General features: G+C 51.6%; 1 protein-coding gene across 5 annotated transcripts in view; it reads left to right on the top strand.

The window, feature by feature from the left end:
• The window catches only part of KAZN (kazrin, periplakin interacting protein), a 1,004,356-nt gene that overhangs the window by 884,366 nt on the left and 94,400 nt on the right, over positions 1 to 25,590 (top strand). For all 5 annotated transcript variants that reach the window (XM_081056296.1, XM_081056299.1, XM_081056298.1 and 2 more), the window contains one exon: positions 6,731 to 6,922. In XM_081056296.1, the coding sequence (XP_080912422.1) occupies positions 6,731 to 6,922 (192 nt within the window). The remainder of the gene's footprint in view (positions 1 to 6,730; positions 6,923 to 25,590) is intronic.

Genomic DNA, 25,590 nt, shown 5'->3' with positions numbered 1-25,590 from the left:
CACAGTAAATGTAAGATGATGATGATGATGATTGAGACCTTGGCTTGGGAAGGCTGGGCTTACGGACCTGCAACTCACCAGGAGACCTTAGAGGTCTATCTGTGGGTCCCCCATTGCCTTGTTCAGGCCTTTTTTTTTTTTTTTTTTTTTCCATTTTAACAAATATTTATTCTGAGCCATATGAGGCTAGACATTTGGGTGTAGCTTTACTGCAGTCTACCTGGGTGTTGTTGTTTTTTTATAGTTTTATTTTATTTTATTTTATTTTTACATCCCTCACACCGTGAACCCCCCTCCCCCAATCCACCACCACCCCGACCTCACACCGAGCCATCACATTATACACATAAAATTATAGTTGGCATTCATTAATGTCCAGTCTCTGGTGTACAATGCCATGACCAGGCATCCACAGCATCCCTGAGGTGGTCTCCCAAACAGGACACATGTCCATCGGACACCCAACAAAATCCCCAAACACTATTGAATAAGTTCCCCAAAGTAATTCTCAAAAAACCCTGAGGCCATGTTCAGGCCATTCTTAGGTGGTGCCCTACAGTCACAAAAAGTAACTTTCTTCCTTCTCTCCTTCATCTCCTGCCCCTGTGAGCTCCCAAAACTTCAGCCTGGAAAAGGCTGGTCCCAAACCGGGGCCCCTTCTGAGGGCCGGGAGCAGTCAGCTCCCTTCTGTGGGATGCTGGTTCCTCCACAGTCCCCACTGCCTCCTGCTCCTGCTCCCTGGATTCCGCAAGACAGACCTGGGCAGGTCGCTGGCCCTTCGCAGCCGTCTCACCTCAGACTCGGCCTGTAGTGTAGGCTGCAGTGGTGTGTTTTTCTGAACTGGTAAATCAGCGGGGAAATCAAAGGCTGTCCTGTGCCAGGCAGCCCTGCCCAGCTGATGCTGGGCCAGGTCTTGATTGCTGAGCCGCGCTGCCCAGGCCCCAGGCTCTGTTCTCCCTCCGAGACGTGCTTTTTGCCCTGTGCATATTGCCTCCTTGTTATAAAGTGGCTGCAGCAGCGCCAATCCAAGTCTACTTTCCAGCCAAGAAGGCAGGGAAGGGACAAAGCCGTTTTTTCTTAAAAGGCAGCTCTCCTTAGGGACTTCGTCCTACACCTCACTGGCTAGAACTGGAGTCACCGGACAACCCTAGTTGCAAGGGAGGCTGACAAATGGCTTTTTTTTTTCAGTTTCAGGTGTACAAAAAATACATACAAATGGCATTTTTAAGCTCTAGGTACTCCTTGTTCTCACTAACAAAAGAGAGGTGCTAGTGAAGGGCAGGGTCTGCCCCAGCTCCCTCTGCCACCTCTGAATAGCCGTGCCACACCCCCTTGCCCTAGGGAAGAGGCGCCTGGGGGCTTCCACTGCATGGCCTGTCTGCATGTAAGGCCACCCCCAGGGCAGCACCAGTGGTAACTGGTGGCTTTCCCTGGGGCAGGAGAGCTGCTGTCTCCCTGGCAACACTTACTTCTGGCTTCCGCGCCTAGGGAGCTCTGCTGAGTCTGTGGCTCTTTTGACACCACTCCCCGCCCCGCCTACCCCAGGTGCAAGGGCACCGGTTGCCTAACATCAGCCAAAAGATACATTATTGATCTTTCCTTTTTCTGTCCTTGGGCAAAGGCCAGGATGGTTTCTCCAGAAATGGTGGCTTCTTCCCCAGCAGCTCTCCTGCTTTTGGCAAAAGGCTCCCTCCATCCTTGTGGACCAGCGTGTGCTGCACCAGCAGCTTAACAAGCACCACTTGCTTCCTTTTCCACCTTGTGCCCTTTAGACCAGCACTGACCAGAACCCCCGGCAGTGATGGGTGTGGTCTACATGTGTACTTGAAATGCAGCTAGTGCAACAGGAACTGAGCTGTTCATTTTAATTCATTTACCTAAATAGCCATCCGTGGGTGACCGGCGGCTGCCTTGCTGAGCAGTGTAGTTGTGGACTTAGGCAAAGACCCTCTTCCCGCCAAGGGGCGTCTGCATCATTGTTAGCATTCACCTAGATTCAGAAAGAGTGGGTCCTTCTAAGGGCGCTGATCATATGAAGGCCCAGAGAGGGGCAGTGACTTGCCCAAGGTCTCACGGTGAGGTAGCAACCCCTCAGAGTGCAGCAGAAATCCACGTCTTCCAACTCCAGCTTCTTTATTGTTCCTGAGGAATGTGGTCGTTTCCCTGTTGTGCAGAGGGGATGGGGGGCCTGGGGTGTGGGTAAGATGGGGCACCCTTGGTGCTCACTGTGCTGAACACAGTTAAGTGTATTACATATGAGTCTCATTTATTCCCATCACGCCCATTTTACAGGTGAGGCAACCAAGGCCAGGGAGGGGAAGTGCCTGTGTAATGTCCTGGAACCCATACACAGGCAGCAGTCTTGCGAGGCTCTCTGCTTGCAGTCCCAAAGTTGTCATGCATCTGTGCCCCTGGAAGGGTCCAGGGTGTTGAGATCTGGGTTTACACATCCAGCCAGGACAGGTGTAGTCAGTAAGCTTGTACAAGCCTCTCTTTCCATGGAGCTGTTTTTCCAGCCTGGTCTCCTAAGACTTGGCTCCTGCCCATGCCGCACCTGGTGCCCCACCCTCCTGCTTATTCAGGGCCTGATTCCAGGGGCGGGGCTTCAGTTCAGGTACACCTGTTAGAAAGATGAGTGCAGGAAAAATCCTCCTTTGCCCAGGAGAAGGGCACCCGGACCCCTCTTGCTCTCTGCTCTGACCTCAGAGCAGGGGTGCAGAGAAGACTCTGCGTGATCACCTTCCCAAGGCTCTCTGGCAGAGCCCTTCCTCACGATTGCTCCAGGGCACTGTGCCAGAATCCCTGTGGGATGGGAGTAGGGTTGCTGGCTAAAACACAGCACGCCCCATTAAATTTGAATTTCAGATAAACAACGAATAAATTTTTAGCATAAGTATGTCCCATGTGATATTTAGGACAGACTGAAAAAATGATTCCTTGTTTATCTGAAATTCAAATTTAATCATGCATCTGAGGTTTTTTGTTTGGCTTGCTTTGCTTTGCTGTGTTTGCTCAGTCTGGCAAGCCCGAACGGGCAGCATTATCCCCGTGCCTCAGTGTACATGACCACTGAGACCCAGAGAAATGACAGGGCTTGCGCAAGGTCACGAGCAGGCCCTGACCAAGACTGGATTCCACACCAGGTCTCTTGGCATACGCTGACGTCTGCGTAAACATAGTTAATAACCTCAGTGGCTTCCTTAGGGCAGTTTGGGGGGGGGGGAATCCAAACGAACTGAAACAAAGCTGTCTTCTTTCTACCTGCCGGATATGTTAGCAGCCACTTACATCGTGCTGTGAGATAGACTTTAGGTGACAGTGAATGGGAACAGGCCCTGGCAGGATGGGCGACTGGGGAGAAGTGATGAAGGAGAGAGTGTCTTAGTCCATTTGGGCTGCTATAACTAAAACACCATAGCCTGGGCGGCTTATAAACAACAGAAATTTGTTGCTTGAAGTTCTGTAGGCTGGGAAGTCCAAGATCAAGGTGCTGACAGATTCGGTGTCTGGCGAGGGTCCTCTTCCTGGTTCGTAGACGGCTGTCTTTTTGCTGTGTCCTCACCTGGTGGAAGGGGCAAGGGATTTCCCTGGGGTCTCTTATAAAGGGCACTAATTCCATTCCTGAGGGCTCCAATCTCATGACCTACTCACCTCCCAGAGGCCCCAACTCCGGATACACATTGGGGATTAGGTTTCAACATATGAATTTTGAGGAGACATGAGCATTCAGTCTGTGTCAGGGAGCAAGAGTGAAAATCCCAGAGCCTTGAGTACGGCTGGAAGTGGTAAGCCAGGGCTGGGACAAAGACGGGTGGTCAGGGTTATGATCTTTTGTAATCTGACCCAGGTTACCCCTCCAGCCTTCCTCCTGCTCTTCCTTATCTCGTACCCATTCATTGGTCACTCAGGGACCTGTGGCTCTCCAGGCTCCTTACCTTTGCTCGTGCTGTTCCCTCTGCTTGTCGCTCTCCTGCCCCACCCCATCTTCCAAGGCCCATCTCTAATGTCCTTGTGCCCCAAGCAGATGCAGCCCCTTATTTTTTCATACTTGCTTGTGTGGGCTGCTTCTCCTCACTCCCTGGAGGCTTCTTGAGGTGCAGGGTGTTCCCTGCTCGTTTCTGGACCTGCTGTATAGGCAACCCGCAAATGTGTGCCTGGAATGAGAGCAGGGAGGCTCCGCAGAGACAAACCTCCTACTTTGCAATTTTCCTCAGACATTTGAATCCGTCAGTGTCAGAGCAGCCGGGCACTCCCTGCGGATGGCCTGCCTCCAAGGTGCGGGTTTGGGATTCTTCCACCCACGTTCACAGGAGGGTCTGACAGTGCTAGCCTGAGGACAGGACCTGTGTGTGACATTCACCTGCGAATCCCCAGTACCTGGAGCCAGTGTTGGGCATGTGGCAGGTGCCTATAAACTTTTCTTGGGTGGATGGATGGGTGGAGGGAGTCGTTCACCTGTCCTGTGTCGTCACACATTCTTGGGGGCACCTGAGACCCTGTAGGGAATAAGATGGAGGGGTAGGACCAGGCCTGCTCACAGGGAACTGTGTCCACCGGGCACAGAGGCCATAAACACATGGGCCTCCCACAATAATAAGGGGTTTTGTGCAGGTTGTCCAAAGTGCTGCTGAAATCAGACAGTAGGCAGGGGCCACTTTAGGTCTCTTGAGGTGACAATGGGGCTGAGACCGAATGACAGGAAGACCCCATGGAGAAGGGAAGGAAACCCATCTGGGGGCCCTGAGGAAGGATGACTGTGGCACCTTGCAGAGCTGAAAGTCCCTGGTGGCCTGAGGGAGGTGTCAGGGCTGGCCGGGCAGAAACAGCCGATGGGTGGGTGGCGAGGGAGGGTTTTCAGCGCTGGGCTAAGGGTGAAGTGCTCTGCATTTGAAGGGGCCCTCAGGTTTCTGTGGGGAGATTGGAAGTGGGTTAAGGAAGAGCTAGGAAGGCAGGGAGGCCTCGCACCTGGACCCAGGCAGCCTCAGAGGAGGCAGTAAGAGGAGAACAGGGGAACAGGGGCCGGAGGCCAAACCACCTTTTCCCAGGGCCTCTGGTGGTGGGGGACAGCCCATCCTCAAGGCCTCAGCCTGCCCCCAGACCTGGCTTGGCCTCCAGGCCCAGGACCCCCGAGGCATGGAGAGGTGCCTCGGGAAATGGCAGCTGCTGCCTTATCGATGTTGAGCATGTCCTGTGGACCAAGCTCCGTGGGAGGACGGCTTAATCCTGTGTCTCCTTGGAGCCACACAACCCAGTCAGGGTTAGACCCATTTTATAGATGGGGTGTCTGAGGCGCGGAGGAGAAGGAGCTTACGACCACATGCCTGGTCCGTGGGGCGGCCAGATGGGAGACCCGCTAACTCGAAAGCTGTGTCCCAGCCAAGCCCGTCTGTGACCCTTACCCGTGAGCACTGCACGCCCGCCTCCCATGACAGTGTGAGATGGGATGGTGAGAGATGGCCCTCGGAGGAGGTGGGCTGGCCTGTGTTATCACAAGGAGGCAGCCACAGGAAGACGGGGCAAAGGGTGTTTCAGGTGGGGGCCACTGCACGGACCAAGGTCCTGAAGCTGGAAAGAGCTTGGCATGTTGTAGAGAGAGGGACCCGTGTGGCGGGAGAATGGGGAACAGGGACAGAGTGGTGGGTGAGTTTAGTGGTACAGCAGAGGCCAGACCCTCCGGGGCCTGCTGCAGTGAATGTTTCAGAATCTCCTTTAATCCAGGGATGAACATCCTGGGGACAGGTTTGTGCTCCCTCAGGGGTTCCTAGTGCAAAGGTGTGTACAGCCTAATGAGGCCGCTTTATCCGCTGCTTCTAGCACCCTCTACAGCTTGGCGTCTGGTGTTCCTCGGGTAAGCCGACCTGGGTGTGGGTGTGTCAATCACCCTGCAGGGCTAAGCTGGCTTACAGACTCCTGTAGGACAAAGGTGCACCTTCTGAGGACCTTCCCAAAGTTCCCCGGGGCCTGAAGGATGCTGCATTCTCTGTGGCCTCATCCCTGGCCACTCGTGTGTGTAGGGTTGGGTTTAAGTACCGCAGAAACTTCTGCCCATGGTGTCGCCATTTTTACTGCTCTTTAGGACCCGTTTTCCTGCACATTCAGGTGTGAATGCCAGTGTCCTGTCTCTGGGCTGCTGAAGGTTGTGTGTTTCATGAGACGTGCTGAATGTGTCTTCCTAGGGCTGTTTCCTGAATGTCAGACTGGGATCTCAGGCCCTGCTACCTACTACCTTTATGACCTTGTGGAGCTACTTAATCTCTCCAGGACTCAACTTCCCAATCTGTGAAATGGGGGTTAGGACAGTACCTGCCTCAAGGTTTGGTAGGGTCAATGAGATAATGCGTAAAGCTTACCTGGGCTTGCTGCTGGCTGCTACCAGCTCTTCATTCTCTCTCCTGCCCTTCCCTTTGGAGGGAAGAAGACGGTCGGTCATTGGAGTGGTCGCTCTTGGTGCCGTGACTGCAGCCAGTGGAACCCTAGAGAATATGGTTGGGTGTGGGGGGGTCCCACCAGGCACACTTTGCAGGCTGGGCATGGGCCCAGGACCAGATCTGGGGCTTTTTGGAATAAGGTGGTGGCTTTGGGGTTTTTTTGCTTTTTTTCACACATGTAGCAAAGGCCCTGAAGGCAGAGCAAGCAGGAAAAGCCAAAGCACCTTCGACCTGTCCCCAGAAAAAGTGAGCGAGCGTGAGCCAGCGTCCCCTTCCTCTAACCCTGTGCCCCTCTCCCCTAGTGCTCCTGCGGGAAGAAGTATCTCGGCTCCAAGAGGAAGTCCATCTTCTCCGGCAGATGAAGGAGCTGTTGACGAAGGATCTGGAGGAGTCGCAGGGCGGCAAGTCCTCCGAGGTCCTCTCTGCCACCGAGCTCAGGGTGCAGCTGGCCCAGAAGGAACAGGAGCTAGCCAGAGCCAAAGAAGCCTTGCAGGGTGAGTGACAAATCTCCGGCGGTTCCCTCCCTTCTCTCGCCTGGGGCTCGGGCTCAGGCCACAGGGGCGCCGGCGCACTGCAAGGGGAGTGATGTGGACACCGGTGTGTCCCTGCGCCCAGACTGCCGGCAGAGGCTGCTCTTTTTGCTTGTTGGGTGGAATGCTCCCTCTTGCAGGCGTGGGCACATATGTCCTCCTCCCATGTGACCACCACTTGTCCATCGTGACCGGTCATGGGGCAGCTCCCTAGGAGCTATGAATGGCGGGTGGCTGGGAATCTTAACCAGGATGCTGACGTCCTCTTTCCCAGCACCCTCAGGGTCCTTCAGTACCTCCCCTCACTGGACGTTGTGTACGTACTAGCTTCTCTGCTGGAGGAGGCATCAGCCCCTTGCACTTCACTCACTCTCACTGTGGCGGGCTCTCAGCGGAGAGCTTGGGTCTCTTCTCAAGTTGATTGGTCCAGAGGAACTCCCCTTGAAGAAGGGCAGCGTCTGGCCCTGGGTGGGGGGAAGAGTTGGGAGAGAACCTGGTATGGGTGCCGGGTGGTCTGTTGCCCAGGTGGACCATGGACCCGTAACCACCGTGTGGCTGGTGTGTGTGGCCAGAAACTGCTTTAGGAAACAAGGAAACTAGTGGCCCCACGTGTTCCGCCTGTTTGCCTTAGACGTGGGACACGAGCGGCTACCTACCCGTCTCGCTAGGAGCCACCCACCCACATCTGTGGGGTTGGGAGGGGCCTCAAAAGGGTATTTGAGAAAGGTTGGACGCCATCCCCTAACAGTGTTCGGAGAACTCCAGCCTGAAACACAGTGGAAGAGAATAACCTTTTGGGTCTGCCTTAATTCTCTTGAGCTCACCTAGTGTCTTTGTTTCTCCCCTGGGGTGGGGCGGTGAGGGGGGAAGCAATAGAATTTGGCAACCTGCTTTCTGCTTACCATTTATTAGAACGATAATCTGAAGACTCTGTGTTTGAAGCTGAAGCATGTTAATTACCTAGGTTGATTCTGGGCTGCTATAGCAGAGACCCCAAAACAGAGGAGCTTAAAAAATCTGTTTATCTCTCTTCTGTAACCATCCCAAGGAGTATTTCAGACTGGTGGCTGTCTCTGCTCCCTCCGTCTATGAGAGACCCAGAGAAAGAGCCAAAATCAAAGACCAGAGATTGATTCCCTTTTGCAGGAACTTGATCGTGAGCTCATACTTGGCTGCAGGAAATGTCTTTTCTAGCTGGGGGGTCCCTGTCCAGGCTTCAAGTCTAAGGGTGGAAGCAGTGTATTTTGCTGGACAATTAGTCGGCTCTGTCATGACGGGTTTCCCTGACCAGACCAGAAGTCATGTGTGAGCAGCAGGGCACTCACACACTGGCTAAGCAGGCTGTCTATCCAGCACCCCACTAACCGTCCCCCCAGGAAGTCTGGGAACTAGTTTTGAGAGTGATCCCTTATCCAGAGGTTACAGCACTCCTTGTCAGTTCTTTTCAACAGTACACGATACTCTCCAAGGCAGGGAGACCCTTTCCTGTTGGTTTTGTTCCCAGTGGGGCACTCAGTGTTCCGGGTGGTCTCTTCAGGTTGCAGTGGGCAGGTGAAATGTGTTACGGTCCAGCTGACACTGCGTGGTTGGGAAGTCACTGGGACAAACACGCGTCCTTTTCCCTGCATCCATCCAGCAGATCTGTGCAAGCCGCCCTCCCCTCCCAGCTTCCCAGGGGCCTCGTAACATCCCTTCGCTTCCCAAGATGGAAACCCAGACTCTCCCTTAGAAAGTGCCGCTGGGCTCAGGCTGTGTGAGCTGATGTCCTTTGGTCTCGCTAAGCTTTGTGAGCCAGTGGAGAGTTGGGACTGCCTCAGGAAGCAGCCAAATGCCATCTCACCCAGGGGTTACCTTTGCCAGTAATTATTCCAGGGACAGAGAAACCTGCCTCCCAGATCTTTAGTCAGGGAAAGAACTTTCATTCATATTTGCCCTTCGGGGCCTGTGAGGGGTAGAAAAACCCTCCACTGTTCCTGGGTGCAAGGGAACGGGAAGGGGAGGGAGCAGAGCTCATTTACTCCATCTCCCCAGCTCCTGGGACAGACAGCTTGCCCTCTCCAAACCTCAGTTTCCTGACCTGAGTGATGGGACAGTAATGGTGAATTAAACGAGGTACTGTCTGGGAAGGTCATGGCACAGGTCCTGCTCAGTGAAAGCCTACTGTTAAAAGCATCCTTCTCCCTTTAGCCCACAGGGCACAGAGCTACACAGGCATTTCTTCCTAACACTATGCTGTAAGTTTGCTTATCCATCATCAGAGGTCTTTGCAGGGACCCAGATATCCACCTGATGGGTTGGCTCCTTGATGTAGGAACAATGATCTCATCAAAGGCAACTTGTTTTTGTCAGTAGTCATTAGAAGAAAGCATCATTGAGCACCTACTTTGTGCCAGCGCTGTTCAAAGCACTTGATCTGCCATTCACCCCAAGCCTTCTAAGGAGGTATTAACCTCCTTTCACAGATGGAAACACCTGAATAAAGTTCAGGGAAGTTAAATGACTTGGCCAAGTTTGCTGAGCTGAATAGCAGCAGAGTCAGCAACTTTTTCCACTCCACCAGCACACCTCCTCTTCCCTCTGGGGATAAAGTCAGCCTGAGCGAGAGAGATGGGACACCATTGTAGCTCAGTAATGGAGCCAGCAGACTCTGGAGTCAGATCTGGGCTTGAATCCCAGCTCTATCACTTACTAGCTGTGTGACTTAGGGCAGATCCCTTAACCTCTCTGAGCCATAGTTCCCTTGCTGACAGTAACAATAACAATACCTGTTTTTCTTATAGTTGGGGCTAATAATAATAGCTCCTTCAGGGGGTTGTCATGAGGATTAAATGAGATGTAAGGTACCTAGTACCTAGATGTAAGTGCCTAGTACCATTCGTGCAAATACTTGGTGATGATCAGATGAGAGGGGGCTTGGCAGACCTCCTTGGATCTGCTTGGTGTCCTGATTCCAGAAGTAGCCCAGACCTTACAGCCCCTGAGCCCATCCCTGCTCAAGGTAGCCGTGTTCCTGAAAAGCAATGAAACGGGCACCTCCAGCCACCCGAGCCTGGCATTCTGCAAAGTCATAAATAAGACGCTTCCTCCCCAGCTACAGCACGTGGTGAGGAAATTGCAGACAGATGTGGGCAGAAGGAGGCTGGGGCATGAAAAGGGATTTATATGCCCATAATGAGGAGAACGATAATAATGCACAAGCCAAGTCAGTGGCAGATGTTGGGCGACACTTGTTAACAACTAGTGTCCCTGTGGTGGGAACATGCAAAGTCCCCCAAGACTTTCACTCTGGCAGGTTCCCACCCGCCCGCCCTCAGTCTTTGGTTTGGGGTTGGATGAGACCAGAATTTTCCAGCACATGAGGGGTTAGGAACTCAAGCAAACACCCAAAATATCAGCCCATGATTCCAACATCAAAGCAATGAAAAGCATCTAGTTTGGGGAGAATGGGGTTTAGAAGGTTCCTTTGTTTCTGTGGGAATGAGTCCGGGAATGTTTGGTTTAGGATTTGGGTTATGCGGTGAGTTTAAAGGCAGAAGCCCTGAATGATTGGTTAAGAAAGAATGGTGTGTGTGTGTGTGTGTGTGTGTGTGTGTGTGTGTGTGTGTGTGTGTGTGTGTGTGTGTAAACAAGCCCAAGTTCCTACTATGACCTCATCCTCACACATGTGAGCTTGTCGCCCATGGGACCCCTTTGGGGTGTCTGTTGATTTCCCCAGGCCTCCTTCAGTTTCACTGATTACTCTAAGAATCAAGGTATTTCAGAAACAGTGATCATGAAAACTTGCTGCTTCCCATTTTTAATCCCTTAACGGCAATGTGGAGTGTGCTCAGCATTTCCCCACAACAATAAATACTCTTAGAAAACATTGTTTTTAATGACTACATAATGTTCTACCAAATAGAGGCACCGTAGTTTATTTAGCCACTTCCCAATTATTGGACATTTCAGTTGTTTCCATTTTTTTCTTCTCGTGTTTGCCATTATATAACACTATGCTAAAGCTCTGTATTTATAAATCTGTTTTTCCTACAACAGTATTTCTCAAACTTTCTGGTCTCTGGACCACTTTACATTCTTCCAAAATTGAGGCTGCCAAAGGACTTTTCTGTATGTAGTTTAGATCTATTGGTATTTTCTATTTTAGAAATTAAAATTGAAAACATGTCTGGATCTTCAATAATTTATTTTAAAATAACAATAATAAACCCATCACATGTTAACAAAAATAAAATTACTTTTAGTGAAAAATAACTACATTTTCCCAGACAAAAGGATGTGCATGAGAAGAGCGGCATTGTTTTACATTTTTGCAAAAACTTTTTAATGTCTGACTTCATAAAAGACTGCTGAGTTCTCCTATCTGCTCCTTCAGTCAAGCTACTGTGATTTGTTGTTCAGGTTGAAAAAGAAAGGAGTATATTAATTGCTTTATTAGATAATTGTGGATATTTTTCTTTGATGCCACACTAAAGCTCACAAAATGGTAGTTTCTTAGAGGTTTGCCGCAGTGTCTCATCTGAAACCTTCTTTTTGTGATATGTTACAGTGGTCAAAGTTCTTGGTCTAATGTGCACTTTGACTGTATTTTGTACTCACACATGATTTTTCATCATCTAACATTGATCACTTGGAAAATATTGGTTCACTGAGTGATGCAAATCTTCCAAATGTTGACATATTTCATTATCCGATATCAAAAAGTCACACGTGTTAAAATTACCACTAATCTCATTTAAAAAGTCCAAGTATTGAGAAGCTGTTAAAGTCGTAGTGGCAGATTGTGTTTGCCAAAATTCTAATTTTTGCTCCAAAGCTGAAGTTTTGTCATTGGCAGCAGATACTGTCAGCTGTTTTCCTAGAAGTAATAGGCTCACTTACTTAATTTGTTAATTTAGTTCAGTGGTTTGCCAGACACCGTAATTTGTACATTAGTCATCCTGTCAAGTACGAATGGTGTTCTATGAAAACCTGGCTAGTTTAGCTAGCAACTCAAGCAGTCATACAAATGTTTTTCCCAGAGGCAGCCATTATTCTTAGGTATGCAGCAAAAGAGCTTCAGCTGTACTTTCCATTTGATTAAATGGCATGTCCTCAGGGATGCAGCTTTAATAAAATTAATTGTTTTTACTGCTTCATCAAGAATATTAAGTCGAACTGTCCCCTTTTTTATCGACTATGACTGCATAGGTGAAGAACATAATGACTACTGATATGGTTTGGTGCCCCTGTCATGACTTCTTCTAAGATGTCAGCATTTTACCCAGCATTACTTTTGCACCAATAGGGCAAATAATAGCACGGTAAAAAAGGCAAATGACATCAGAGTACTATTACAAAAATAGTTTTCCTCTTGTACCCCCCTGAAATGTTGTTGGTGGCAGTGACAGCCAGCATTTTTGAGCACTTTTTTATATGCCCCACACTGCAGAACTTTGTCTCATTTGATGCTCACACCAAGCCTATGAGGTGGGCTATGAATGTGCCAGGATTACACAGCAGTACCTAGTTAGGGCCGGGTTCAGACTTTAGCAGGGTGGCTCTGGTAGGGACAGAGGGTATTCACTGCAGGGGAAACCACTTGAGCAAAGGCAAGAAGACCAGCCTGTGTATGGGGGTAGAAAGGGACACCCCATTGGAGGCTTTGCAGTAGGTGGGAGATGCTCATGGTGAACCTCAAAGGCGACACCCAGAAGGTCAGGGACCATGGAGATGTTGAGCAGACGGAGGCAGTGTGAGAAGTGGTGTGTTTAGGATGTCTCCATGTCCCCATTTCCCTTTCTCACTCTCTGCTTGCCTTTACAGCCTGTCTCTCCTAGCACAGGGACGTACCTGTGTTTATGTACACGTCGTTCCCGGATACGCCCATGAATCACCCCCCGTCTCTCCCCAAAGGGTCTTTGCATTGACTCTTCCTTCCTCCTGACGGTCGCTGTTCCTCTGAGTCCTAGTTCAGGTTCTGCTTTCTCAGGAACTTTCCTGGACCTTCTCTGCCCGATAGTTCAGGACCTATAGTTGGCAGACTCATGCCCTGTCACCCCCCAAGATGTCCACATACTAATTCCTAGAACATGTGAATATGGTAGGTTACCTGGCAAAGGGGAATTAAGTTTGCTCATGAGATGGCCTTGAGATTGGGGCCAGTGGGCCCAGTATAATCACAAGCGTCCCTCGAAGTGAAAGAGGAGGGGTCAGAGTCAGAAAAGGTGATACGACCACAGAACAGAGGTCAGAGGTTCAACATGAGGACTTGACCCACCATTGCTGGCTTGAAAGATCGAGGAAGGGGCACAAGCCAAGGAATGCAGGCAGCCTCTGGAAGCTGGAAAAGGCAAGGGAACAGATTCTCCCTTGGAGCCTCCAGAAGGAACGCAGGCCTGCCTACACCTTGATTTTAGCCCAGTGAAACCATTTCGGACTCTGGCTTCCAGAACTGTATGATAGTAAGCTTGTATTGTTTTAAATGACTACATTTGTGGTAATGTGATACAGTAGGAAACTACTAAAGGCGCCTCCTCCCTGTACATCACAGCCCTGGACACTGACCTCCCTCAGGACTCCCCACACCGTGAGGCACATCTGTTCCTGTCGAACTTGCCACCTGCCCTGCAGGCTCCTGCAGGGCACAGCCGCCGGGACAGAGCTGCCTTGTTATCTGAACAAAGCAGATGATCGTTGAATGTGGGGGAGAAGAGACGATGCCCAAGTCTCCTCTCCTCAGCGGAAAAGGCGTTTTCCCTGCCTCAGAATGAGTCACCTGCCCACTGTTCCTTGGGAGGAACTGAGCCTTGTTATTGAATTGGCTCGTTCAACAAATGTACCCTGCAAACCTCCCCACACTAGAACCCATGCCTGTGGCTCAGAGAATTCGGAGGCACATCGGATCCAAGCCCTGCCCAGAACCCAGTGACACACCTGGAACCCACGACACACTTGGGGGAAGTTGGTTGGATGATATTGTTTTAATGGCCAACCAGGCCTATAGACATTGGGGCAGTAAGCGGCCCAGATGCTGTCGAATAGTGATGTGTCCTCGATGCTGGGATGGCTCTGCCCACCTGCTTTCCTACACGCACATCCGTGTCTCCACAGTGCTGTGTGGGTTTGAAAAGCAAGGTAGTATTTCCTGTTTCCCTTCCCACATCTGCACTCCATTCTCCTGCATTGTTTGCTGAAGCCTCATTGGTCAGAGCAAGTCACATGACCAGGCCCCGCATCGTCGTGTAAGTGGAGACGCCACAAGACTGTGGACACAGGGAGGTGGGGTTCCTAAGCAGCACACAGTTCTCAGCTCCCACAGAGAGCGTTTTCAATAGAATCATATCCAGAATCCGCCCTAGGGCCTGGGGTTTTGGTGACCGACAACCATTGCATGGTTGTGCCTTTTGACTCCTGCTTTTTGTAGGTTTTTGTACCTGAGTGATGCATGTCCACTCTTCTTGACCTCATTTGAGGTTTCTAACACTGATTCCTTGACTCTCTGAGTTGGAAAGGCAGCAGCCCAGTCCCCTCCCCGAGGCCTCCTTTTGTCATCCTTCCAGCCTGCCCAGGACAGGATCCACCCTATGGCCTCCCAAACAAGTATCATACTAGCATCTCCTTCAACACTTTGGGTTCAATTCCCCATAAATTCCTCTATGCATTAATATTTTAATTATGGAAATCTGCTGTTTATCCAGAGGGGAAAAAAAATGAAAGACTTGTTTGTTTGAAAATACTCAGATATCCTCCAGGACCCACCCCACACATATCTGACATTTGTTGTGAAACCATGTACCAAAGCCCAACCTCTCTTCCCTATTCAGGAACAAACCTCATGCACCCATTTTGTAGCTGGGACAACTGAGGTGTGAACACATAGACAATCACTTTTGAGCAGTAGTCATCTCAGCTGAGGTTTATTTAGCACTTGGACCTTGCCAGGCACTCATTGCTTTGCCTGCGTGAGCTCATAAATCCAACAACCCTTGTTAGATGGCTAGTATTCATTAGCCTCAGTTTCCTCATCTACAAAATGGGGATGAAAGACATTAAGGATTTTTCTAAGGTCCCTTGGCCAGTAGGTTTTGAAGCCAAAACTTGATACCCACTGAGTTTAATCTGCTAGGCAGATACCTAGCAGATAGTTCTTTGGTGCTCGGCGTCTTGGGGGCAGTCATAGCAGTCCAGAGGAAGGGAGTAAAATGGGGACAGAGGAGAAAGAGGAGCAGATCTGGGTTTGGAGGGACAGCGTTCTTGGGTGTCACTCGGCAGCCCCTGAGGCACCAGGACTGTGGATTCCATCCCAGGCTTTGCTCTGGAAGTTGTCCCAAGGCAAAAAGGCTTCCAGGCTGCTCTCCCTGCCTCACCACTTTCCCTCCGCAGTTCAGTGAACACACACCAGCTCCAGTGGTCTCGGCTGCCACAGAGGCCATGTTTAAGGTGCAAGCTGGGGTAGCAGACCTTGAGCCTCTGCTTTTAATTAATTCCCAGTCCCTTCCCAGAAAGGGTCAGAGGTTGATCCGACTGAGAGGAGGAGGACAGAACTCAGTTAGAGAAAAGCTAAGCTCTCGAGCCACCTTTCAGGACATCGCCCAAGACTGTTACAGTCAGGAGCGATAGCCTCTGTCACTGCACAGGTCCTCGCGCCCACCTCACGGTGATTTGGGGGGAGAGGGGACATGGCAGGAAAATGAAAGCCACACTGGCCTCCGTCCTCATAGGACTTTGGTGTAAGCCAGGGCCAGGTCCTGTACAGAGATGGCCTCTGAGGTGGTCCGCATGCCCTCACTCTAGGGTGGCCGTGGACGCGGGGTCAGGTCTCGTGGTGACCTTGGCCGTGATTCTCCTCAACCCCATTGGCACCAGTGTTTGTTTTTAATCAGTAGAAATCTCTTCAGTGTTAATACAATCTAACCTAGACCCCCACCCACTCATTTAACAAACACTCGTTGAGTTCCTCCTATTTGCCAGGCATCGTTCTGGGCCCTTTATCTATGAGTGACATGGACAAAAGATTTATTTCTCGTGGCTCTTACATTCTAGAAGGGTGGCCAGTTACTATTGCTGTGTAACATAACTGCTCCCAAATCTTAGTGGCATAAAATAATCACCGTTTTCTCACATCTTAGGGTTTTGTGTCAGAGACTTGGCAGGGCTCAGCTGGGCTATTGTCCAGTTCCATGTGGTGTGGGAGATGGGGCTAGGGGGGTCTCACAGTGGTGTCCACTAGAGAGTCCAAAACAGCTTCCCTCACACGTCTGCTGCCTTGGTGGCATGTCCGGGCTCCACTGGGACCAGAGTACCCATTTGTGGCCCCAACATGGTGGTCAGATCTCCTATATGGAGGCTCAGGGCTTCTGCAGAGAGGCTTCCAAGAAACCAGGGTGCAAGTTGCAAGGCTTCGTGGTCTCACATCTCACTTAGTGTCACTTCCACCACATTCTCTTGGTGACGGGCCAGCCACAAGGCCCGCCAGACTGTATACTATAAAAAGCATGTGGTATGGGAGATACTATTTTGTTCATCTTTGCAAAAATACCATCTGCCACAGAGAGGAGGGAGAAGGCCAGCAATAAACAATGAACATAATAAAAACCAAATTGTATGTGTTAGAGGATGATGAGTGCTATGGGGACGCAGAAATTTTATAATAAGATAACATAGGACCCAGCTGTTCCACGCCTAAGTGTTCACTCACCTAGGAAATACAGATTTGTACACAAATAGTCAGAGCGGCTTTGTTTGTAATCGCCCCAAACTGGAAGCAGCCCAGATGTCCCATCAGCAGACGCATGGGTAAACAAGCTGGTACGTCCTTAGTGGACTCCTACTCAGAGTGGCCATAAAGCAGCGAACTCTTGATACATGTAATATGGTGGATCTCAAAATACTTAGGCTGAGTGACGGTCTAGAAAGAAAAAGTCTATCCTGTATGATTCCAATTACATGAAACTCTAGAAAATGAAAACTAATCTGTAAGGTCTGAAAGATCAGTGGTTACCTGGAGGTGGGGGAAGGGGCAGGAGTATGACTTTCAAAGGGGAGGAGGAAACTTGCGGCAATGGTTTTACAGGTGTGTACATATGTCAGACCATGGTACACATTAAATATGGGCACTTTATGATATGTCATTTGTTATCAATTAAGCTGTTTTACAAAGGATAAGGTGGATTAGACATCCTGGGTAGGAGACGTTTTGGGGTGGGGAGCATTTCAGTACCCCACAGGCCACATTTCCCGGCAGCCTCCAGCTTTGCCTTCTTGTCTGCATGCTGGCCTCGGCTGGTCACAGAGGGGACCCAGCCCCATGACAGCAGAGTCCGGGCAGAGCCCTGTCCTGTTGGGGCCCCAGCACCCAGGGCGCCTGGGCTCGCATTCCAGGAAGAGGCAGAGACCAGTGAGGTCTAAAGCGACATACGCTGTGGCCTGGGCTTCCAGCCCAGCTCTTTAAATAGCTCTGACCACATGGACTGGCCAGCGGCTAAGACAGAAGCTGCTAACAACCAGAAGGCTGGACATGGGGGTACAAAAGGAAGAGAGGCATTTTTTGGCACTGAGCTTAAAAACTCTGGCCAATTTAGAACGGAGCGTTCTAATTCAGCTTGGGGCCAGGTACCGTGGCAGGGAAACGATCCAAGTGAAAACCCAATGGCTCCATCACATTTTAAAAATTAATATTTATATTTAATGTGTATGTTAATTCATGTAACTGTATATGTATTTACCGAATATCTCAATGGGCCAGGAATGCATGGGTTATAAACCCCATGAATTATCTCATAATCCTCCCCATTTTTCAGATGAGAAGATTGAGGGACAGAGAAGTGACTTGCAGGGGGGAATTTGCAGCGAGGAATGTGTGCCTGACACTAGGACCTGCCTGATTTAGCCAGGACACTACACAGCCCCATGGCAGCCAGCTGCTGTTTAACTTTTTTTTTTTGTAATGATGAATCCTTTGAGAAGTGGACCTGGGCATAGGCTGGGCCTGTGAATCAGAGGCAGTGGGGCACACTGGAGCGGCAGTCAGGAGTCCAGGCTCTCCCATCAGTGGTGCCCCAACCTCATCCAGAAAATGGGAGGGTTGGGCTGCATATTCTTTGGAGCCCCTTTTTAATTCTGTGAGCAGCAGGCTCAGAATGCAGGGGGAAATGCCTGTGTGGGGGGAGGGGGAACAATCCAACCACTGACAAAGCCAGACAGCAGCCTAATGCTGCCAACTGACTGCAGAGGTGGTACTCTCACCAGGTCTCTGCCTGCCGCGGGGCCTGCCCCTCTCACCCTAGCTTGGAGAGAAACCTCGGAACGTACACCCCAGTGCCCAGCCCAGCAGCCCTCAGCCCACTGACCTTTGCAGCCACTGAATCCCCTGAGAAATTGCTCACCCACAAGCTCTGGACCATGGAAATCTAGAAGAATCATTCTGATTCAGGTCCCGCCTCTAGGGCATGGTGCCCAAGGAAAGAGGTGTTTGGCAGGAAAGTGTGGACTCAGGCCAAAGGAGTGGGGTGGCCCAGGACTGGTCAATATTCCCCACCCCTGCCAAGCCCCAGGAACATCAAGCTTTGCTTCTTAGCTGCTGGAGACCGGCCCAGCTGGATGCAGCCAGGCACACAGTGGCCTTCCTGCTGTTATTAACCCTGCTCTCTCCCACCCAGTGTTCAGCGCTGGGCTAACCGCATAACCAGGTGCTCAAAACATGGGCCCTGAAGTGAAGGCAGAAGGTGGAAAACAACACGGAGCCTTTGGGACTGTCACTTCCCCAGGGCGGTGGCTGTTGACTCAGCATCTTAAGGCTGGGCCGCCTTGAGCTCAGGGTCCAAAGTGTAAGTGTGTGCATCTCTGTGAGTGTCCCGTTCCTGCTGCTGAGCAAGCAAGGCAGGGGGAAGACAGACGGAGCAGAGATGAGATGCGTGCTGGGCCCACGGGGCTGGCACCCAGGATGCTCAGGAAATAAGTGGAGAGCAGGGGGAGGGCCCCGCCTCATACGTCTGTGCCCATGGCCTGTCGGTTCCGGAAGGTCTTCATGCCTGGGCGGCATCCCTCAGCCTGGCTTTTCTGGTTGCGTGACCTGTTGGTGCCGTCCTGAATGCTTTGTCTCCTGCCCGAAGGACCTGGGGAAAGTGTGTTCCCCTGTCTCTGAACCGTTTGGGAAACCTGTGTGCTGCCAAGATGCAGGCCGGGTGATGGCATCAGTGCAGGAAAAGGAAGGGTGCACCCCTTTCTTCCTTGCAGATTGGGGGAAACTCACTTTCTTCAGGGGCAGAACAAGCTGGGGTAGCCCAGGGTGGCACCCAGGAGAGAGAAGAACCGAGGGGCTCCAGCCAATCCCACCAAAACAGGGCTATTTTCTGGCTGAAACTCCCACAGGCGCTTGGCTTTAGAGAACTGCTTCAGAAGCTGAAAGCTCCCCCATGGACGAGGACTATTTGAGGGCCAGCCCTGCACTGCTCTGCCAGCCGCAGACCTCCAACCCACTCACCTGCGCAGTGCTAAGTGTTGGCCAGCATCAGTTAAGCCTTGCACCTGCTGTGACGTCCTGTCGGCATCTTGAGGGCAGTTTTCTGTTCCAGGCAAAGTCTGTCTCCCTAAGGCTTTGTGCTTCCTCCCATTTGCACCTGTGGCTGGTTCTTACTAAAGACCTTTCTTGCGGGGTGGGGGTGGGGGGAACCATGCTCTACAGGCAAGGCCTGATTCCTTATGGTCCAGAGTTCGTGGGTGAGCGATTTCTCCAGAGCTCAGGGGCTGCAAAGGTCAATGGGTGTCATTTGAGAATGAGATTCCTCAGAGACCTGTTAGAGCCACTAGGTCCAGTGAAGAGCAGAAAGAATCAGCTGTTTGGCGACACTGCTGAATGTCGGGATTACTAAAAACACCTGGCAACTTGATTGCTATGATCGTGGGGAGGAGGTTACAGGTGCGTGATCACAGGTGGGACTGTTGTGTCCCTTCTTCAGATGGCAGATGGGTAAACAGTCCCCCTTTCTCCTTTTTGGGATATTCCATCACCCACCAGTGATGCCCCTGGAGGCAGGCATTGTCTTTTGTTGGATTTCTCTTCATCTGGGAGGGTTTCTTCTACTGTTCTGGCAATTCAGATCCCCCAGGGTGCCGGCTGACTTACAGGATAATTTCACGTTGGTGATTAGTGGCCACTGAGCGTGGAGTTTGTGCAGGCTGGAGGCTCCACTTACCATGGAGGGGTGTGGGGGTGGCACTGCTCCCCTGCAAGGGCGAGAGCTCTCTCAGGCAGAGGCAGGCTTTCTGAGTTGCTCCTAGATGGGAGATGTGATGCCATGGCACAATGGCCTCTGTTGTTGTTTGAAGTTTATTAGTATTAAATGGAAAAAATGGTTTGTAATTTTGGGGTAGAAGATCTAGGGAGAGGGCAGTGGCCCCCAATGAGGGGCTCTGCTCTGCCTTGTTACACTCTACACGGGTGCCAGGAACAGGGCCAGCAGAGAATTCCCTATTCAAACCAAGCAGTTAGGAGATATTTACAGGGGGAAGGGAAGGTCCCCTCTGTGGTTCCAGATTCAGCCCAAGTTCTCAGGAAAGGAATGAAAAATGGAAGGGGGTGTCCTTTACTAAACACCTACAATGCACCATTAACTAAGAAAGCAAACAGTAGCTTATGTGTCCTCCCCACCATCCTACGGGATCTTTTTATTCTCCTTTTTCTCCATGCGAAAAACCGAAGCTCAGAAGGTTGCCTGATATCCCTGCCCAAGGTCATGTGGGTGGATGAGTCAGGACCAGGCTTGGGTCCCCTCCACTTGAACTTGGGCAAGTTGCTCAACCTTTCTGTCCCTATTGATAGGACGGAGGTCATAATAGTACCCACCCACTGTTTGTGGGGATTAAATGAGACGATTCGTAGAAAAAGGTTAGAACAGTAAGTAACTGTTTTACACCTATCAGCTGCTCTTTTTTTACCATTATTTTTTTAGTAAGCTCAGAGTGACTGTATAATTTACTGTTCAAACTAGAAGAGTTTTGCAAGAGAAAGTGGGCCTATTAAAAGTTGCGTTGGGGCTTCTGGTCAAGATGGTAAGCACTGTGGTTCGCCTCCTGTCACAACCACATTAAAATGATAAGTAAACTACAGAAAAACCATCGTTGGGAATCCCCTGAAGTCTAGCTGAACTGAAGTCCTATAAGTAAGAACATACAGAAGAAGCCATCTCGAGCCTGATGGAAGGGGTGCAGACATGGAATGGGCTGGTCCCACACCTACATATTTGGGAGGGATATTCAGCTGTGGAGGTGCCCCTGAGGGACAAAGGGTCCCACCCCTATATCAGGCTCCCAGCCCATGGTTCCAGTGCCGGGAAGAGAAGTCCCCATAACTTCTAGCTGTGAAAACCAGTGGAGAGTGTGGTTGAGTGAGATGGAAGGCAACTGGAGTCCCAGGTGCTCCTCTTAGGGGCCCGCACACAGACTTACTCACTGATGGACTCACTCGCTCTGAGCTCCAGCGCTAGGGCAGCAGCTCAAAAGGGGCCAGGGACATACGAGGAGAAACTGAATTGTCTGGCTTCAGAGCAAGGGCTGGAGGGGCAGCTTTCTCTCAGCTAGAAGTGCTGGCAGAAGCCATTGTTCCTTTGTTGAGGCCTCCCCCATCCAACCTGCGTGCACAGGCAGGCGCCACATCTTAATTCTTCATCAATCTTTCTAACAGCGTTCGCCCTGCCCTGGTGATTCACTGAGACCCAGCCCCACTCAACTTGAGGGCCTATCCATCCAAGTGGCCTATCTTGGCTCATGCTGTGGACTTTCCTAAAACCTCCCAAAGGTTCACAAACCCCAAACAAGCAGCATCTGGCGTCAGTGTGCCCCTTACCTTTTACTAAGCAGTCCTAAGCCTGGCATTAGCGGCAGGTACTGGCCAGAAAAGGCTTCTGCTGACAAAGATGGGACAGTTTGAACATCCAAAAGAATACTGAGAGAAACAAATTATCAAAAGGGGGAAAGGAGGGAAATGGTAAACACTTGTTAATCGATGTGGGATTAATTAGAAAATCACCTGGAAAGGACCAAGTGCCGTTATGGGCTTCCTGTGTAGGACACAGTGAGGACACAGCATCACCTGTGGATTAGTTGGATTGGGGGCAGGGCAACTTCAGTGTCATGAAGGACCCACCGAAGGCAAAGGGAAGCTCCTAGAATGAAGCCGAATCAGGAGCCATTCACTGCAATGTGTGATCCTGGGACCCTGGATGGGGGACGAGAAAGCCGCAGATGGAGTTATGGGGACCACTGGGGACTGTGTTAGATAACGATTGCAGCAATTGATGTTGTTTTATGCAACGCTCTGGCCCAAGAGAGAGAACCTGGTACCTAGCAGCATATATTTACTCATTTGCTTTATTCTATAACAACAAAATGATTCCAGAATTATTACACCAAGAGCACTGTCAACAAATCTACTGTCGTCTTATTTTAATGTCACTTCAGGAAAGTGGAGCTCACCGCAGAATCTAAGTAAAGGGATCAGCTCCGTGCTGGGGGTGGGAGGACCCTGCTAGGGCCCTGGCTGGACACCTTCCCAGAGACTGGCATGGGGACATCAGGGCCCAAGGGCTTTGCCTGCCCTCACCCCACTAAGGCATTAGTAGGTCCTCGGTGAGCAGTGGCTGCTGCCCCTTTCCTCTGTTCGGTTTAATGAAATGCACAGTAGCAGGTCCTCTTCCAGGGCTCAGAAACACCGTCATTCATTCCAGAAACATCCATTGACCCCTGGCCGCGTGCCAGACCCAGGGCTAGGTGCTGAGGGTATCATGGACCACAGAACAAACTCTGCAGCCTCCTCCTAGCCCAGCGCTTTAGAGGGGAAGCAAGAAATAAATAAGTGACCAGACAACAAAAAGATAAGATACAGCACATGCCATAAAGGATTAAAATGGGGCAATGGGCGTGGGGGGGGCTTCTTTGCAGGCAGTGGCCAGAGGCCTTTTCGGAGCAGAGACCTTTAACCCAAGACTGATGGGAAGAAGAGAGCCATGAGCCCAGGGGGCAGCTTTTCAGGCAGGGGGACGAGGAGGCCACTGTAGCTGGACAGTGAAAGATGGGGAGGGAGGAGGAGGAGGATGAGATGACAGGCTGTATCACGTGGGGCATTGAGGTCTGAGTGAGGAGTTTGGGTTTTATTATACATGTGGCAGGATGTGCTGATTTTAAGCGGAGAAATCATTCAATCTGATTTGCATTTTGAAGCAGCCCCTCTGGCTGCTGAATTGCAAATAAAGTTGGGGGGTAGGGGGGTCCTGGGAGGCTATCGCAGTCCCGCAGCAGGACACGTTGGAGAGTGCACAGGACGTGCTGGCAGATTAGATGTGGGGGAGAGAAGAGGAGGCTCGCAGGAGTGGAGCTTGGGCTCCTGGTACCAGGGCCGTGCCCCCTCCATCCTGAAGGCACTAGGGAGCCACTGCAGGCTTTAGGCAGGGAGCAATGTGATCAGATTGGGGTTTAGGAAGCTGGCCTGGGGCTGTAGAGTGCAAACAGGGAATCCAGCTGTGAGCAGTAAAGCCTGGCCCAGGGACGGGGAGCTGAAGAGGGCAGGTGGCTCTCCCTTCACAGGAAGTGTGAGCTCCAGGCAGGGCCTGTTTCCTCCTCATATTGGGCCTCAGACCCCTTGCCTGGAAGTCCTGCACCATCATCCCCATATCCTCCTCCTCCTCCTGGCTTCCTCTATGCCCTGTGAGTCGGGGGAGAGTGCTCCCCTTCCTTTTGGGGACCACATTCCCAGGCAGAGGCAGAGTTCCCACAGACTCTCTGTGCCCTTCCCTACCAGGCTCCCTCGGCAGAGCTGGGACTCACTTAAGGAAGGAGGGCTGCCCAGTTGTTCTGCCCTGTCCCGCCTACCCCTGCTGGAGGGAAGTGTCATTAAAAACGGGTGGCAGCATTTAGTCACGACACGCTGCCCTCAGAATTGCTGTCCTGGGCGCTGGGTTTCCTGCTGCCAGCAAAGCCAGTAACTCCGGGCTACGTGGGCAGGTGTGGGTCTGCCCGTTTCATGTCGGTCGTGCTTGTCACTGTTCTGACTGCGACGCGTGGGGGAGCAGAGCTCAGTCACATGAGCATTGCGCAGTTCCCAAGGGCCGCCCTTGGCCTGGGTGGGGTCAGATGGCTGCTGAGTTGGGTCTGGCCGTGGGCAGAAGGGAGGGGGCACTAGGAAAGACAGACTGGCTGCAGGCCACCGCCCCAGGGCTTCCCGGCCCCCAGCTCGGGGCACACTGTACCATTGAGTGCAAGACCTCCTGCCCTCGCCTGGGCTCCTGGGGTCCCCACAGGCGACCCTGCTGGCAGTTGCAGTTTGCCCTCCTGTCACTTTCCAGCTGCACCCTCACAGGTCTTCACAGAGGCCCAGTTCCAGGTGCCAGCGCAATCGTGGTTTCATTCACCATCTGGGACTGGAGTTTCCCTACCACCTTCCCAGCCAGGCTCTGACGAGCAAGGGCAGCGTTTTATTGGGACTCAGTCACCCGGGAATAATCATTTTTGCTCTGGGGAAAATATGGCTGCACAATCTTATTTTGCTCGTTTCTCTTTCCATTCGTCTTAGGCCATGGGCTGTCACTCGTCTCTTATCGTTGGGTCTTCTCTCAGCATCGAGGGAGGCAATGCCTTGTGGGGGTCGGGACCGTGGGTTCACATCCTGGCCCGCGTGCGTCATATCGGCACGACCTCGGGCCAGTCTCCCAGCCCCTCTGAGCATGGGTTGATTAATCTGCAAAGTGGGCATAATTATAGGGGCTGCCTGGTAAGGGGATTGAGGGGACTGACCAATGTCACTCCGGCCAGCTGGCCGGGGCACATGCAGCCCCCAGGACTAGAGTGACCGTCTCACTCTAGGCACCGTCTTGCCCACTGTGCCATGCGTCAGACCCAGCGCAGAGCAGGCCATGGGCCACCAAGACCACCAGCAGCTCTTAGCAGCACGTGCAGTTCTCCCGGGGCAGCAGGAGGAGGCTGAGTTGTCAGGGACATTCGGAGAATGGGCCTTGCACACGTGACCAGAGACGGTGGCCAGCAGGCCCAGGAAGGACAGCTGCCTGGCCAAAGGGGAGGGACTGGAGGAAAGGGATGGTATGTCTTTAAAGTGAGACCTGAGCTCCATGCGGTGCCTTCCTGTGATGAGATGTGGCCTTCCCAGGATCCCCAGAGGTGCCATCACTGGGCTGGGCCCTGTCTGTCCTATTTGACATCCCAGGAAATCTCCACCCCAAGAGCTCATGTGACTTTTCCTCGCGGTTCCCTGCAGACCCGGGCTGACGTCTACTGCTTCTCATCCCAATTCCATTTGACCAGCAGCCCAGCGAACTGTCTCCCTGGGCTGTGCCACTGTCCCCATCCCTCTGCAATCAGGAAGAGGCTGGAGCCAGCACACCTGGTCCCACCAGGTGCACGGGGCCTAACGTGGGGGCAGGAAGGGGCTCTTCTCTCCGCACCAGTTCTGCCCCTAACTTGATCCTCGTTTCCTGCCTTCAACATGTTGTGCAAAACGTCCTTTTTCCGGAAGTCCTCTCCTGCCCAGCCCAAGCGCCTTTGAGCATCTCAGGTGCAGGGATCTATTTTTATTTACCTTCGTTCATTCCAGGCTATAAAACTGGTGACTCACAGATACGTTCTCTTGAGCCCGTGTGTTGCTTGTT

Source organism: Rhinolophus hipposideros, assembly GCF_964194185.1.
Source record: "Rhinolophus hipposideros genome assembly, chromosome: 8".
In the NCBI taxonomy this organism is placed as follows: Eukaryota; Metazoa; Chordata; class Mammalia; order Chiroptera; family Rhinolophidae; genus Rhinolophus; species Rhinolophus hipposideros.
The sequence above is the reverse complement of the archived record's forward strand: the minus strand, read 5'-3'. Positions and strand labels throughout refer to the sequence as shown.